This window comes from Phalacrocorax carbo, chromosome 1 (genome assembly GCF_963921805.1).
Source record: "Phalacrocorax carbo chromosome 1, bPhaCar2.1, whole genome shotgun sequence".
Classification (NCBI taxonomy): Eukaryota; Metazoa; Chordata; class Aves; order Suliformes; family Phalacrocoracidae; genus Phalacrocorax; species Phalacrocorax carbo.
In genome coordinates this window covers 213,865,693-213,881,296 of record NC_087513.1, presented here as the reverse complement: position 1 = coordinate 213,881,296, position 15,604 = coordinate 213,865,693, and the positions used below count along the sequence as shown (strand labels likewise).

The 15,604-nt window shown below is 43.6% G+C and overlaps 1 protein-coding gene across 2 annotated transcripts in view; it reads right to left on the bottom strand.

Annotated features, from left to right (window-relative positions):
- The window catches only part of NARS2 (asparaginyl-tRNA synthetase 2, mitochondrial), a 54,678-nt gene that overhangs the window by 25,627 nt on the left and 13,447 nt on the right, over window positions 1-15,604 (bottom strand). For both annotated transcript variants that reach the window (XM_064441481.1, XM_064441480.1), the window contains exon 6: window positions 10,275-10,375. In XM_064441481.1, coding sequence (XP_064297551.1) covers window positions 10,275-10,375 — 101 coding nt within the window. The remainder of the gene's footprint in view (window positions 1-10,274; window positions 10,376-15,604) is intronic.

The following is a 15,604-nucleotide window of genomic DNA, read 5'->3' as shown; positions in this document are numbered from 1 at the left end:
CCTGGACATAACAGAGAAACACAGCTAAAAATACATGTAGTCACTATTATCAACTCTAAGAGTGGACAATTATTGTTCATCCAGGCACTCATATACTGTTTACTGGGCTCTGCCATTCAAGACATCAAGCAAATGCATGCTACACAAATCCGACCTTTATTTGTACTTCATCTGCTATTAAAACACATAGCAGTGTATCAAATCACAGATGTATCACACTGAGCATGTATAAATATATTTGAAAAGAGGGATGGGAGCTGACTCCGCTCCAATTTCATGGTACCAAGGGCAAAACCAGTCATTTTGTTCTGTGTGCATTCAGCACCTAGCACAATGAAGCCTCAGTCTGGGGCTGTGACTCCTATGCTCTGCGATGCAAATAATCAATCATTTAACATTCCCAGACCTCTGCAAGACTTCCAGCATTTAAAAATAACTTGAAAATTCTGGCTAAGTCTCCAAAAGTGCCTAGGTCAGCTGGGGTTGTGGGCACTCAAGAGTCTTTCAAATAAAAAACAAAAAATCAGTAGTGCTAATTCCTCATCTCCAACAAAAGCACACACACAGGAGGGGAAAAAAAAGCAAGCCCAATAATCTGTCCAGCCTTTTTCCTTAGCCATTACAGGCAGAGCAGTAATGTCTGTAATACTGTCCTTGTACGTGCTACCAAAGGACACAAGAGAGTCTTTGAGACGAGTCCCTTTGCAGTTCGCTTCACCCAGATCAGAGCTCTGGACAGCAAGCCTGAGTGCATTTATGCAGTTCACAGGCACTGCCGGGGTCGACACCAGAAGAAGGCACAGAGCTGCTTAACTAATTGCTCCCTTTCTGGGACTGTATTTTGCTCTGCCCAGTTCTCTGGGAAAATCTGAGAGCTTAATGTGGAGGCCAAAGGAATACCCACAGCGCTCCCTCTGACCCACTGAAACATTGCAAAATCCAGGGCCCCATCCTGCAAGATGCTGAGCTTGCTTGCCCCAGCCCAGCGAAGGGCTGAGCCACCTTCTAGGTGCAGGCTCACAAGAGTCCCTTTGGATGCAGGCAGCGCTGGGATGCACTGCTGGAGCACAGCTGTATTCTCCACGGACGATCCACTGGCGGAGGCTCATTCTTGCACAGGCTGCATTTGTGATCTCCATCCTATGAACACCCAGGAAGAGAGAAACTTTCCCCTTTTCACCCTTATTTTAAACGCTTTGAGAGCTTTACACCACCCAGAATGAAAGCTCATTTCATTTGAACTTGTTGACAATTCATTATTGAGGCAGTGATAGAAACCAATAGAAAAGTATAAAGTATCTGTGCCCAAAGCTGCTTAAAATCATCTTTTTAATTAAACTCACGCAATGTTTGTAGGCCTGAGTGTCTCTGCCTTACTGGCAATCTTTACACTGCAATCCAAACATAATTAATTGTGCTGATGGTTCCCAAGCCAGGAGTGCATTGTGCTCCTTTCTGCGCCAGGACTCCATGCTGCTACTGGGGTAATAAAGAATTATTTGTGCTGTCAAACCAAGGGGATATAACTCTGAGCAAGGCTATTAATCAAGAAGATGCAATCCCTGCACAGTCAGCTTACAGCCTATGCCAAGGTCACACCACAAGGTAGTGACACAGCTGGAGGCAGAAGCTGGTCGCTGTGACTCAGGGCTAAGCGCTAAACCACACCAGCGCATGCAGCTATTCATTTGTACCTGCCCTCCTCCTCACCCCCAAATACTACAGGTGTCTGCATAAACACAAATACAGTGATTACTCTGAAAAGGTCTGCAGTGAAGAGCTAAGCTGGGAGGTGATTTGTGCCAAATCTTCATCTTTGGCCATGCTAAATGAACGCAACACCTGACCCTGCAATGCAGGATGTTCCCCTCCACCATTGTCCACCAGCAATACTCCCCATGCTCCCCCCAGAAAATCTAGATTGCAAGAAAATCTAGAAACAATAGCTTCTAACCTAAGGACAGAACAATACATGATGTCAGCAGAGAAGAAAAGGAGAGCAAGGTGACCCTAAAGCCCAGGAGCTTGGCTTTGTCAGCCACACTGTCCTCTCCCTTAGGAAGGGAAGAAATTAATAAAAGTGAGCCATCCAATTTAATTCCACTCTGTTCTGGCATGACCATATTCATTTTGAGGATGGAAGACCTGCCTGCTCTATCGAAACAGGCAGATAACTTTGCTCAGCTGCCAGGAGACACCAGCTGGCTGCAGTGCTTGACCCAAGCGTGATTTGGATTGCTCAGGGATGCTAAAATTTTTATGTTGCAAGATGTTCTGACCCGACACAAGAAACCACACTCACACAGACAACCATTTAAACACACCGATCCAATGCCTCCAGGGTCTGGTTTTTAGAGGAGCAGGAAACCCTAGGCTCCTAATGGTGCTAGCAAGATACAGGTGCCCAGCGCTTAGGAGAAGAAGAGAATGTTTTACATCCTTGAACTGGGTAGGCTGTGTTAAAATGAAACCTCAGAGTTGGACAGAAATACCTGTTTTTTAACCTCAATGTAAAAATAATACTCCCATTAGCATTGTTTGGTCGTTTGGATTTTGCACAGTGAAAATGCATGTTTCTGTTGAAAAGGTGGTGGTGAGGACTGAATTTTATCCAGAAAAGAAGCAGAAAAATGAGTTTTAAAAGATTCCTCATAGAACGTGCCACTTCTGCCTGTCCTCTGAGGAAGCGCAGATGAGAAAAGCTGCATCTTGACAAGAGCTTTTACAGCAGTACATGAGGCTTAGGCCTGGGCAGCAGAGCTGGTGTGCTGAGTGCTAAGGTTTCAATTCATGCTGCGACAAGATGGGACTGTACTTCCTTTTGTAAGCAGCCAAAAATAAATACATAAATTAAAAGAAAAAATGCTGTCTAAGTTCCCAGACAGGGACTGGGAAGTGCCAAACTTCCCCCCTCCCCGCCCCAGCCAGTCAGACTGAAGCAACACAGCAGTTTCCCCTCACTGCAGCCTCGGAAGGGCAGAGTCCTGCCATGCCTACAGGGCTGCCTGCGCAGCAGCACCCTCCTGCCACGCTCCGGGACTGGCTCTCCCCTGACCCATCCTCTGCTCCTGCTTCAGCAGCGAGAAAGAAGACGGGACAAGGATCCTCCGCAGGTCACCCACCTCTGCTTGGAGACAATTCAGGCACACTTGAGTAATTAACAACATGACCCATATACGCTAATGATCTGGCAAAGTACCCCACACTTTGTTTATTAAGCCTCACAGCACACCTAGACACTGTATTCTGTGTTTACAGATGGCAGAATAGGGGAAAATAAAGACACAAAGGAAACAGAGTTATGCAGAGCCACACAAAGCTCAAAGAACTCATCAGCCTGGGTCCCCCGCCCTTTCATGCAACACTTTTGTAGTTTATTCTCAGTGGAGTCCTGTTTTGTCCTAGTTTTGATATTATTATTTCTAATTAAAGTCAATAAAACGACCAATTAGCAATGATAACTCCAGCTGGGCTGATGAAAGCCACCAGAGTAGTTACACGTTTATTCAAATAACCATTTCCCATGCCCTGGCTAACAGAGATCTTCTACAAAGGAGCGATATAAAACATTTCAAATATTTAAATAAAACAGGGAGCAAAGATCTCTTTGAAAACTTAATCATTCCAGTGACTCCTACTCTAAGCCACAAAAATACATTACCAACATGGGGAGGGGAGAGCAACTGTGTTAAATCTTTTTCCTTTCAGAGTGGAAAAAACACATGTTCTCCATAAACTGCATTATAGTAGCTATGAAAAGGACTTCTTTTTTTAATCAATTATTTTTTTCTTCAGACGGACACGTGTTCTATGAACCCTGCAGATACGAATCGCAGCAAGAAAGTGCATCAGCGGGTGCATTACTGCACAAAGGGAGTCATGGTTAAGGCCACATTTCAAAGTTTGGGTGTAACTATTTATACTTTGCAAGGCCTCAAATTCTACAGGAACTAAAGAAAGTAAATAACTGTACTAAAACAAAAATCACTAAAAGCTATATTAAATGCAACACGTTCCAGCTGACTATGACATGTATCTATAGCGATATTCTACTCCAGCACAGTGGCAGCAAACCCTTGAAGAAATTCAGGGCACACAGTATTGGGTTTTTAAGGAAGGCTGTGGGAGCAAACAGGGATGGAGCTGCCTGCCCTAACACCTCATACCGGAGCCAATTCTTGGGGCATGGTGGCTCCCTGAGAAGCAGGAGCTGCAGCCTGAACAGCCTCGTAAGCAATCAAGTTTGGCATGGTGTCGTAAGCCGCTGACAGTCAGCTGAGCTGCAGTAACAGGCTGCCCACAGGCTTCTTGCTTGCCTCACTGATAAAGTAAAACAAGTTCACAGAAGCCACCATGAATGTGGCTACTATGGTATGGGGGAAACACACAGGCAGAGGGTTATAACAGCCCTATTGTAACTCACAAAGCCACAGTTTCTTAACCCCCTGCACCTCTCACCGTTTTGTCTGGGCACACGCATGAAGCTGAGCTGCAAGGCCCTACACAAACCTGGATGCTGTGATCTTCTGACACGCATCGTACAACACCTTCTACTGTTTCAGACAGGGATAGCACGATGTTCAGAGAAGGAGAAAGGTCCATGTGGTGGATTCAAGACAAACAGAACGGTTTATCTCAGCTTACTTGTAAAAGGACTGCCAAGAATTTCAGCTGATGACACCTTTCACCAGGTAAGTGTAAAACCTGCTCTTCTGTTGCTACCTGCACATGATTTTTATAGTCAGGAGACAAAATATTAAGAGCAGGTAGTCCAAAACGCTGCTGGAATTGCATTCAGCCTGTCACGCACAGCTGTCAGGGACATGGCTGAACTGCAGTTACTCTCAGCACAGTCACCATGCTTCTTGCAAGGGAATTACCTGCCTCCCCTCCCCAAAAAGTGGGAAGGGAGAAAGGACCAACAGCATATCCATGTGGAGCGTAAAGCTCCAACCAGCCAAGCAACCCTAGGCTCGCCGTTGCACCAAAGTTCATGCATTGAGTCTCCCAGTAACACAAAGTCATTAACAATCACTGCAGCAGTCATGAACCAGACTGAAGTCTGTGGTAATTGATTAAAACCAGACATGTCAAGGTTGCTTTTTATAGCTCCAATTAAGTGTCAGCCTAATTAATGGAAGTTAGTGTGCTAATTATAAGAGTCTGTTTGTGAGTCAGACTCAAACAAATGTTGCGCAAGAAATGTCAGAGATTTTTTTCAGGCATCCAAGATAAATAATTACACTTATTTTTGTTAATTCTTAGCAACAGGAATGTTATACAAGTGGACATCGTTACTGCAGCTGCATTTAAAAGTATTTAAAATTGTACAATGTAGAACAAATATTTGCTTGAAGACAATGCAATCTGTTCCATCATTAGCAAGTAATTTTGGAATGAAATTTTAAGGCTGCATTTGCCAGACTGCTGAAAACGAAGACTCTTTTATGGAAGGTGGCCCCAAACACATCTCTCTTCAGCTCTGCAGTGTTTTCTTGAACACCGACCCAAAATGGCAGCACTCTGTCTCCATCTCATCCATGCTTTGAAAAGCAGTGAAGTACTGGCACTTTAAAAGTGAAATCAGTGTGACTTCAGTATCTTTGGAAATCAGCAGGAAATTCACTGCTTTCAGCTCTCTACAAACTCAGGCAGATACAGCTAAAATGGTCTGGATGACAGAGTTTTTTTGAGCCTCTCTGCAACCAGAAAAACCAGTTGCAAGATTGTGGAGAATGTCTGGAATAGGCAGAACACTGGCAAAATCCATGATGGTTTAGAAATCAAGGTGATGTGCTTGAGGAGAGGGGAGTGGGATTATGTTTCAACTAAACCAAGTTTGATAGCTAGACATTAACAGGCAGATGTCAGTATGAAAGGCTGAGTTTTTAAGGCAGAAAAATACAGGTCCTGGGGAGAGATGCTGAACTGAAAGCAAACCAGAGAGAAGATTCACCAAGATGGTCTTGTGGATGAGATTGGTGGAGAGGAAAATGAGAATGAAGCCAAGGATAAACTTAGGATGGAGTAACTTAGGCTGGAAGGGACCTCAGGAGGTCGCTGGTCCAGTCTTCTGCTCAAAGCAGGGTCCGTGAGAAGTCCAGACCAGGTTGCTCAAGGCTTTATCTAGCTGGGTCTTGAAAACCTCTAAGGATGAAGAGCTCACAGTCTCTCTCAGTATTCTTCCCCAATGCTTGACCGATCTCTGTGAATTTTTTCCCCTATATCCACTCAGAACCTCGCTTGTTTCAATTTATCCCCATTGTCTCTTGTCCTCTTGTTGTTCACCATTGCAGAGAGTGGGTTTGTCTTCTTGATAACCTCCTTGCAGGCTGCTATTAGGTTGCCCCTGAGCCTTTTACCCATTTGCAGAGAACTTCAAGAGAACGTGAGACAAGAGAGAAGAAACCTACTGAAGGTCTGGTAAGAGAAAACAGAGCTAGGGAGAGCAAGGAATGAGGAGAGAACTTATTCTGCGATTTAGGGAGGGGATAGCCCCCAGAGCTTTTAGGAAAAGTAGTTTTAGTTAAGTTCATGATGCAAAAGGTAGAACAGACAGTGCCTGGGATGAAACATGGTTCAAGGAAAATCAATGCAAAACAATGATATAAACTATTAGCAAGAGGGGCTGAAAGGAGAGGAGCAGGTAGAGCTTCTGGGAAGCTCAGACAGGTGAAAGGAAGGAAAAAAAATATGAGCGAACACAGCCAGTGAGCTGTACTTCTTGGCAACAATTGGTTTTCGCTGTCTCCAGTGTGCCTCTGAATCATCTTCAGCTATCACAGACCCTCCAGCCTAGTTCAGGTTCCCAAAGGGGCCTTTATCCTCACTGGGGGATCATGGGGCAAGGAAATACCACGAGGGCTTCACAGCAAACCAATGACATTTAAAACCAGTTATCGGGACACACACAGTCCTACAAACTGCTACCGCATACACTGGTTACTGACTCATCCAAGACTGAGAAGGCTGAAGCGGAGAGCTGTATTACTGAATAAAGACTTTTCTGGAGACCTTAAAGAGCCTATAGATTTACAGCAGCTGACAGTGATTCAGGCACGCTGAGCAGTCAACCTAGACGCCGTCACTGCAAAGATGAACTACAATGAAGTTAGAAGTTGTGCCAACTAGGCCGTGTCACACGGAGAAACAAGATGAACTTCTCTGACCTTGCCTTCAATAACAAGTATACGCAGCACAGCAGTAAGTCAATAAATGCAGGAACACCTCTCTTCCCACTTTCCCTCAAAGAAAAAGGTTAAACCCTCACCAATAAGTGGCTCACTGTTCTCTCCTGTAATCAGGAATAGCACCAAGCAGCCCTGCTGTAAAATGGAACCCTGAGCCCAGGACAACACACAGGCACAGGTATTCAGATGATGCCTCATGGGCCGCAGATGAACTCTCAGCAAGGGCAGCAGAATACTTAGTTCCAGACACATGTGGTAAGCCTTCTCTACACCTCTCCTGCCTAAATTTTTCCAACCACAGCTTGGAGGTTGCTCACGACCTCTGTAAAGCTAAAAGCTAACTCCAAACAGGCACGGCTGCCTAGTTGACTTTCTGTTCCCTAGTACATAAACCCCATGGAGAAATTCCTCCCTGCCTCTCATACCTATCCTGCTCCACCCTTGGTTTCCAATGGACTTCTGCAGGATCTGCCTCTGCCCTCTCACATCCCCCAGCAAGTCACAACAGGATACGGGCCAAGATCGGATGGGGAAGGGTCTCCCAATCATTTCTACCTTGGTTTCCTCCCACAAATTCTTAGGCACCAGTTGTTCCTGAAAGCCTTAAGACTGCAGTGAGTCAACATATTATTTAAGGTAAAGGGAATTTTTTGAACAATAGTTTCTTTTCTGGGCATGAAAAATTTAGTCTGGCTAAAACAAAGGGTAAATTTCACAGGATCAAATCCAAAACACTTCAGTCTTCACTGTTTTTGGCTGCTTTGTTTATTGGGAAGACCAGAACATTTCCGCTTTGGGGAGGGGACTTCCATTTCTTCCCTACTCTGAAAGGATCATCGCAACACATTCATTTGCTAAGCAGCTCTGGTTACTATTATGCATGTACATTCTTTGATCCTGTAGGAGTCCCACTCAGAGTAAGACCCAACTTGATAATCACAACTAAAACCTTCAGAGTATCTAAAGGGTTTCACGGCATCTAGAGGGTTAATACTGCAATGTATCATTACGATGCTTCAGCATCCAGAAGAGCTTGATCTATGAAGACTGAAGGGATTCAATACCACTTGAGCTGTAGGCCTCGAACTCAGTGTGCTTAAATAAAATAAAAATAAAAGGAGCAGGTTCACAGAACAGATACGCCCCATTATGATTAAACACAGCTTATCTAAATTTAGATGGCACCGCATCCATTTAAAAATGTCTGTAAGAACAACATGCTACCGTAAAATAGGAACACAAAGCTGTAATATTGTGTACTGCATGCTGAAGAGCATTGATTTTTTTACCCATCCTTAGGGAGCAAGGTGCACCTGAGTGACATCAGTGGAAAAAGTGTTGAGCAGACAGGTCTTGCACCTGCCCAGTTTAGCCTTCTGCTCCATCCCTGAGCAGGCTGTGTACTATTTAAAGGAAACAGACTGATGTAAGAGAGTGAGATTGTATTTCAAGTTAATCATTACAATCCGTACTTTTTCTTTGGACTTATTTGATTTGTAGAATTACGTCTTTCAATAAAGGTCACAACGTATGATGGTCAATTAAGTCTAACACGTACAATCGCATGTCACCCCATCTTCTTTCAGGGACACAAAAACTCCACCACCCCTACAGTTAAACAAGCCTCTTCCTCATTAACATTCACCAGCTAATGTCTGAGATGACGCATCAGCTTTTGGCTGCCAAGTGACCTGTGCTTCTGTCACAGCAGCCAGGGCACCACACGAGAAACATCCTGTCCATCGAGAGCCTTTAGCCTGACTATTTCAGCAGCCCACAGCCGCCTAGGTGGTCTGAGAAGATACACTGTCTCTCAGAGATAACAAACCAGGCAGAAAAAAGCTTTCTGAAGAAATTTATACCTTTTGATTTATAGGCAAAACTTGCCCTTTGAACAATTTGACTGCAGCTATTTAGCAGCAGCCAATTAGACTGTGCAATGGTGATTAAACAAAACCCCAGCTCAACATTTCTTATTTGGCTCTCAACATTGGATATGAGGCATGGACAGTAAATACGTAGACTATTAGAAATACTCATTAAAACCTCCACATGAAAAAGCAGATCTTCCAAGGTTACATTTTCTAAAGCTAGGGTTGTATCCCTCTCATCTTCAGGAGGTTTGCACTGGACAGTAACTAATCACCTTTAAAGAAGCCATTTTAAATCACTGTAAGTGCATGACGGCCCCCCTTGGCAAGTGGCAAACAATTGCAGTGCTACCTGCCTGAGACCTGGTTTCTGACAGGCTTTATCAGCATTCAGTTGGCAGGCAGTAATTTGGCTGAAGCACCACATCCGAGGAGAATCCACACTGCAAGTGCCCAGAAAGCTGTGACTTCAAATAAAGGATTGTTCCGATTTGACTCCATCTGTTTAACGTAGTAATTTAGTTAATTTACTGGGAAAGTTCAGCATAGATGAGGACCAAACCCCCTAATCAAAAGGAATCATCTGACAGACTGACACTTTCACCCCTAACAATCTCAGTGAAATATTCACATTAAAAGCTTACGGATTTTTTTTTTTTTTAATCAAAGTCAGTATTAAATATTTGACTGTGATCACTTTAGTGGCTAGAATGAACAAAGCACCAAGTGTGAAAGCCGTGAAACAAGAGAAGTGAGAATTGGCAGAAGGAAGAAACACCACAGGAAGACTGAATGAGACAGAAAAAGGAAGCTTGGGGAAAAAGGAGTAAAAAAGAAAAGGAATGAGATAGCTAATATGGAAAAGGTTTTCTTGCTGAGACATGCCAGATATGAATGACAAAAGACTCTTAAGGTATTACAGTTATAAGCAACAACCTTACAGTCATTCCCATGAAGATTATGTCTCCATCCAATATTCCCAATCCATGGCAAGCAGAAGGAGACTCCTAGTATTTAAAACTAGTTCATAGACCAGAATTAAAAAGCATTCTAATTTTCCCCTGCCTAGGCTGGCCTCTCACACCATCATCCAGTCACTGATACTCAACTAGTTTCTGGCACACATGGCAGATACCTAATGGATACCAATGGGGCAAAATTACTGACTGAGAAGATCCCACAGACCAAACCAAAAACTTCTCGTTTTGCTCACCCCGCCATCGCTTCCAAATGGAGCTGGCCAGAAACCGTCAGGAAGGCAGGCACATTGAAGAAATGTGTCTTCTCCGCAGATTCCCTTGCCTCATTTGATGTCTGTAAGTCAAAATATGAGCAAGAAGTTAGACTCTTGGTGTTTGACTAAAAATCACAGCTCCCAGCTTATTTTCCCTTTTTACTCTTAAGAAATTCCATGAGATTTAACCCAAACACTGCCGAGATGGAATCCAACAGTGTAGTAAGTCATACTACAATGCTCCCCACCTTTGCTCAGACTGCTGACGGGCTCTAAAACCTATTAAAGCAAAACACATAAAGAAAAAAAACCCTCAAGATAAAGCATTCCTGGCAACTTCTCTTTCTAGGGGTCTGATGCAAATAATGTATCTGTAGTGAAAAGCCATACTTTACGTGAGAAACACCATGGCTCCCACCGCCACTTTCAGTGACTTACAAGGGTATGGGTTATAGGTATCAGAACAAGTTTGTGAACAGCAGGACGTACCCCCAGTGTCACCAGCAAAGCTTGGACATGCCAGCACGGAGGAAGGATATGCAATTCTTTCAGACATTTCTCAAACTAACAGGGATTGTAAATTGGATCCCCAGCAATTAGTTTTATCAGTTCAGCTGAGAGGGAAGTAACTTGTTAAAAATGACACAGCTTTGTGGAGTTTGACTGCCCAGAACTTTGCGGGCAGCACAGAGTTCATACAAAGCTAAAAGAATATGTGGCTCTTCACTTCTCACCTCTTGCCTTTGTACGTGGGTATGTCAGGAGCTCTAAATTTTACTCAAGGAAAAGAATTGTGTAACTTACATGTTTAAACATCCATGAGCTGAATTAGGAATGACATTGTAGAAAGGAAGGAGGTAACAAAACATAAAATGAAATGTCGGGAAGAACATATTCACCATTCTACAAGCAAGTCTAAGAAAAAGAGAGGTAGAAGTGCAGGTTTTCTAGAGTAGCCCCTGATTTTTGGCTCCCCAGTATAGTAACATGAATACAGCTAAGGGCTCGTCTACCTACAAGTTTGGGAGCAGGTGGAGAAACCACATCCCATGTTTCTGGGAAATGCAGACATACAAAAATGAAAATCTGTCTGGAACATCTGTTGAGGAACGTTTTGCCCAGCAACATACAAAGGAAAGATCATAGAATCACAGAATCATTAAGGTTGGAAAAGTCCTCTAGGATCAAGTCCAACCGTCAACCCAACACCCCCAGGCCCCCTAAACCATGCCCCAAAGTGCCACATCTACACGTCTTTTAAATACCTCCAGCGACGGTGACTCCCCCACCTCTCTGGGCAGCCTGTGCCAGTGCCTGACCACTCTTGCAGGGAAGACATTTTTCCTCATATCCATCCTAAACCTCCCCTGATGCAGCTTGAGGCCATTTCCTCTCGTTAAATGCCAGTCTATAAACCCAGTCTCCAACTGTAAGTATTGATTTTTCTCTTTCCTACCAAGATGAACAGTGAGCGGCAGAAGGGAAGAATATCATTTGGAAGTCAGAAGCTTCACACAGCATTGCCTTCAAAATTCAATTTCAAGTCTGATGAGAAAAATGGAGGAGTATTTTCCATGTCAGGTACACACACTTTTAGCAGACTTAAAACCAGTGCTATTTCCTTTTCACACAAAAAATGAATTTGTTTCCATTGCAAAAAGACCAACAGTGATCAGAAAAAAAAAAAAGGAATGCAATACCCTACAACTTGTTATTCAGTCTTCAAAAAAAGCAGAACTGAAACAATATGGAGTTGGAAACATCACCATTTACACATTATACAGGCACTTAAAACCAAACTACGTTTCATTTCAGCTTTTGTGTATTTTTTTTTTCAAGTCACCAGATATTTTAAGCATAAAAAACTATGAGTAATGGAAAATTTAGCAAGTTCAGTGTTTCATTATGAAAAATGGTCTAAAAAAATCCCTATTAAAGTGATGGTATATTTTTTCTTTTTAATTTACAGGCACAAAGGAAAAATTAGAAGACCCTTATGCTGAGCACTTTAGAAGTTATTTGAGCATAAAGACTATGCTTCACCATTTCCCTGGCAGACACCAAGCTGACCAAAGAAAGTCACCAGCCTGCATGAGGCAGAGCACTGCCAGCAGGCTGAGGGGATCCCTCCCCTCTGCACAGCACTGGTGGCTCACAAAGATGGCTGGGCGAAGTGCTCACCACTCCGGTACAAAAGAGACGTGGACGTACTGGAGTGAGACCAACAAAGGGCCACAAAGGTGATTAATGGAATCTTTCACGTGAAGAGAAGTTGAGAACGCTGGGACTGTTCAGAGTGGAGAAGAGGTGGCTCAGGGGGATCTTATCCATGGGTATAAATACCTGATGGAAGGGAACGAAGAAGGAAGCAGACTCGTCTCAGCTGTGCTTGCTGAGATGAGCAACGGCACAGATATTAAAAAAAGACACATGAAATTTCACCTGAATACAAGAATAAACTTCTATTTACCAAGAGGGTGGTCAAACACTAGAACAGGTTGCTGACTGAGGCTGCAAAGTCTCCATCTGGGGAGATATTAAAAACTGCAGAGTCCTGGGCAACCTGCTCTAGCCGACCCTGTTTGAGCCCAGAGACATGGATTAGACGATCTCTAGAGGTCACAATTCTGAGACTTTTAAAAAACCATGAAGACAAATGAGATTGTTTCAGCATTTTCTGTATTTCAGTATCACCCCTAAGCTTTGGAGGAGTCAAAGGTTCACGAGAAAGACAGAAGGAAGCTTCCAAGCTAATCTGAGGTTTGGCTGATCTACATTCACTTCCAAACCAATGCTTTCTTCCAAGATAAGTCTGAAATACCCACTTTTCGAAGTGTAGTTCCTAGGAGTTATGCTAAGCGTTGCTAGCTCAGCTAAGTATGCCACTGCCTCCAGCCACCCTGCTCCCCACCTCGCTTTGTCACAGGGAAGTTACTAGGCTCAGGCTTGTTTGCCACCCTTTGATATTCTACAACCTGCCATTTTTCTCAATGATCTGGGAGGTGTTGCTTTTGTTCTCAAAAAGCTGGCAGTTTTATCACAAGGCAGTTTTATCTCTTCACAGCATCACCATAAAGAAAAGAGCAAGCTTGCCTCGCTCCAGAGATCAATGGAGATATGACAATTTGTGGCTGTAACCCCAGGACTGCTTCCTTTGTTTCATGGGGTTTGCAGTTCTCAAGAACCCAAACAACACCACCCAAGGTTGCAGAAGCAGGCCCCTATTGTTTTCTTCAAATAAACCCAAAACTGCTCAGAAACAATAAGGATATTAATAAACATACAAACATCCACATAACAGCCTCAGAGACATGGCCAGAACACTAAAGAGAAGAGCCACGTACCACTCCCGTTTCTCCTAGTGCAACCGTAGTTCAGCTACATTCCTTGTTCCACTAGTGAAAAAATCCTACCTAATCCTGTAGGATGCGACTTCTAAACAATGAGAAAGAAACAGACTGGAAGCAGGAAAAGAACAGAAGAAATCAGCCATGAAATCTCAACACTCCCCCCCCAAATCCACAAACAGGATACAGCTGTCTCCAGGAGCTGGGGCTGGGTTTATTTATAATGACTTTGTGTCATTTTTAATTCTCCAAATCAGATGTAATCTCAGGGAGACAAAGGGAAAATAGACACAACAGTAAGCGACTGGAGGAAGAGTGTGAGAAAATCTGCAGCTCAACTGGACTTAGAAAAACCTGCAGCCACTTTCAGAGGCCACTGAGATCCTGAGATGCCTGCCTGCATGGTGGGCAACTCCTGGATGGGTTCCAACAGAAGCTGAAGAATGAACATTGCAATATTTAGATAAAATTCTACTCCCCCAACACCATCCTATCGCCTCGCCTCTCCTTAGCTGCCCACTTCCTCTCCCTCATTTTGAGACACAAAGCTTGATGAATGGGTGTTGTGAGCTGCAAAAGTCAATCCACTTACTATGCAGGGAAAATGAAATGCCTCCCTTTTCCTTCAGAAGGGACCCCTTCAGCAAGGGGGTATCCCGTAATTAGCAAATTCACACATACAAATACTGACTAACCCACTTGTTGGAGTTGGTTAACTCCACTTTACACATTCAAGCACAGGATCAGGCCAATGTTTTCAAGAGCCTGTGCCCCAGATTTAGGCTCAGCCTTTTAGATGAAGCTTGCTTCTTTACTGTAAACAACAACAAGTCACCAGAAGACAAATAATAAATAGTAGGTGATGCTATCCCTTCACTGCTGACACTGAGCGAGATCATTTTTCATGTCCATGACTAGCAAAATAAAGTGACAACATTGTGGTGCTTTTATTTCAATTAGATGGACTTTCCTCCCACTTCCCAACCCCGAAATACCTAATTGATAAAAGATATGGGGGGACTAATGTGTTTGCTTTCAAGTTCTCTCCCTTCCCTAGTCAAAAGCTACCCAAATTACAATGGGGAAAAAAGGGAGGGGGAATCAGTATGCAACATCTTGGTGTCTCAGAGTAAACGTGCTATAAACATACTAGGATTTGACATCATCATCAAAGGCTTTTTATTCTCATTCTAAATACGAGAACAACTGGATTTAGTACCTGTTTTGTTCTCCATCTCCTCAAATGTCTAATGATTTAATTTAAAATTATTCCCTTTGATGTCAGTCTTGTATTAACTTTTACTTGAGGCAATTAGCTTCAGGAGAGTATAAACCGTTTGATTCTGTCTTTCACGCTATGCAAGCCAAATGCACAAAGGGATCAGAGACGACTTGAAAAGCTCATAGCCCAGGCCCACAACACCACACTGCTGAAGCTTCACAGCACTGCATCTTTAATCCAGACCTGTCTTCCATGATGTCCCATTACAAACATGATCAGGTTTTCCTTCTTAGACTTCCAAGAAGTCCTCCTTGCAACTCCAGTCCTAATTCTGATCAGCTGGACTTGCATTGGGCAATAGCAGCTGGTTCTGGTGAGACAAACATCTCATATTATACGGACTGGAATTACAGGCAGAGATGAACCAGGTAGAGACGAGCAGAAACTGGGAGAGCTAGAAAAGGCAAGAGCAAGCCCTCCCTCAGCGCAGTTCCAGCTTATCCTGATCCTGCTGAGCACCTCTCTGAAGTCCCAGTCTCCCAGGGACTGGCTGCTTCCCATACTGCGATGCATCTCTAAGGGGAGAACACCTGACAGACACTAATACTGTGGCACTTAACTGTGATTCTCCCCAGCAGATCCCAGCCTTCCTTGGTGCTAACAAGGCTATTTTTCAGCAGTATCAAAGGAATGGTAGGAGTTAGTTTCTGCATCTTCAGCAGCAGGCACATATTTCTGGC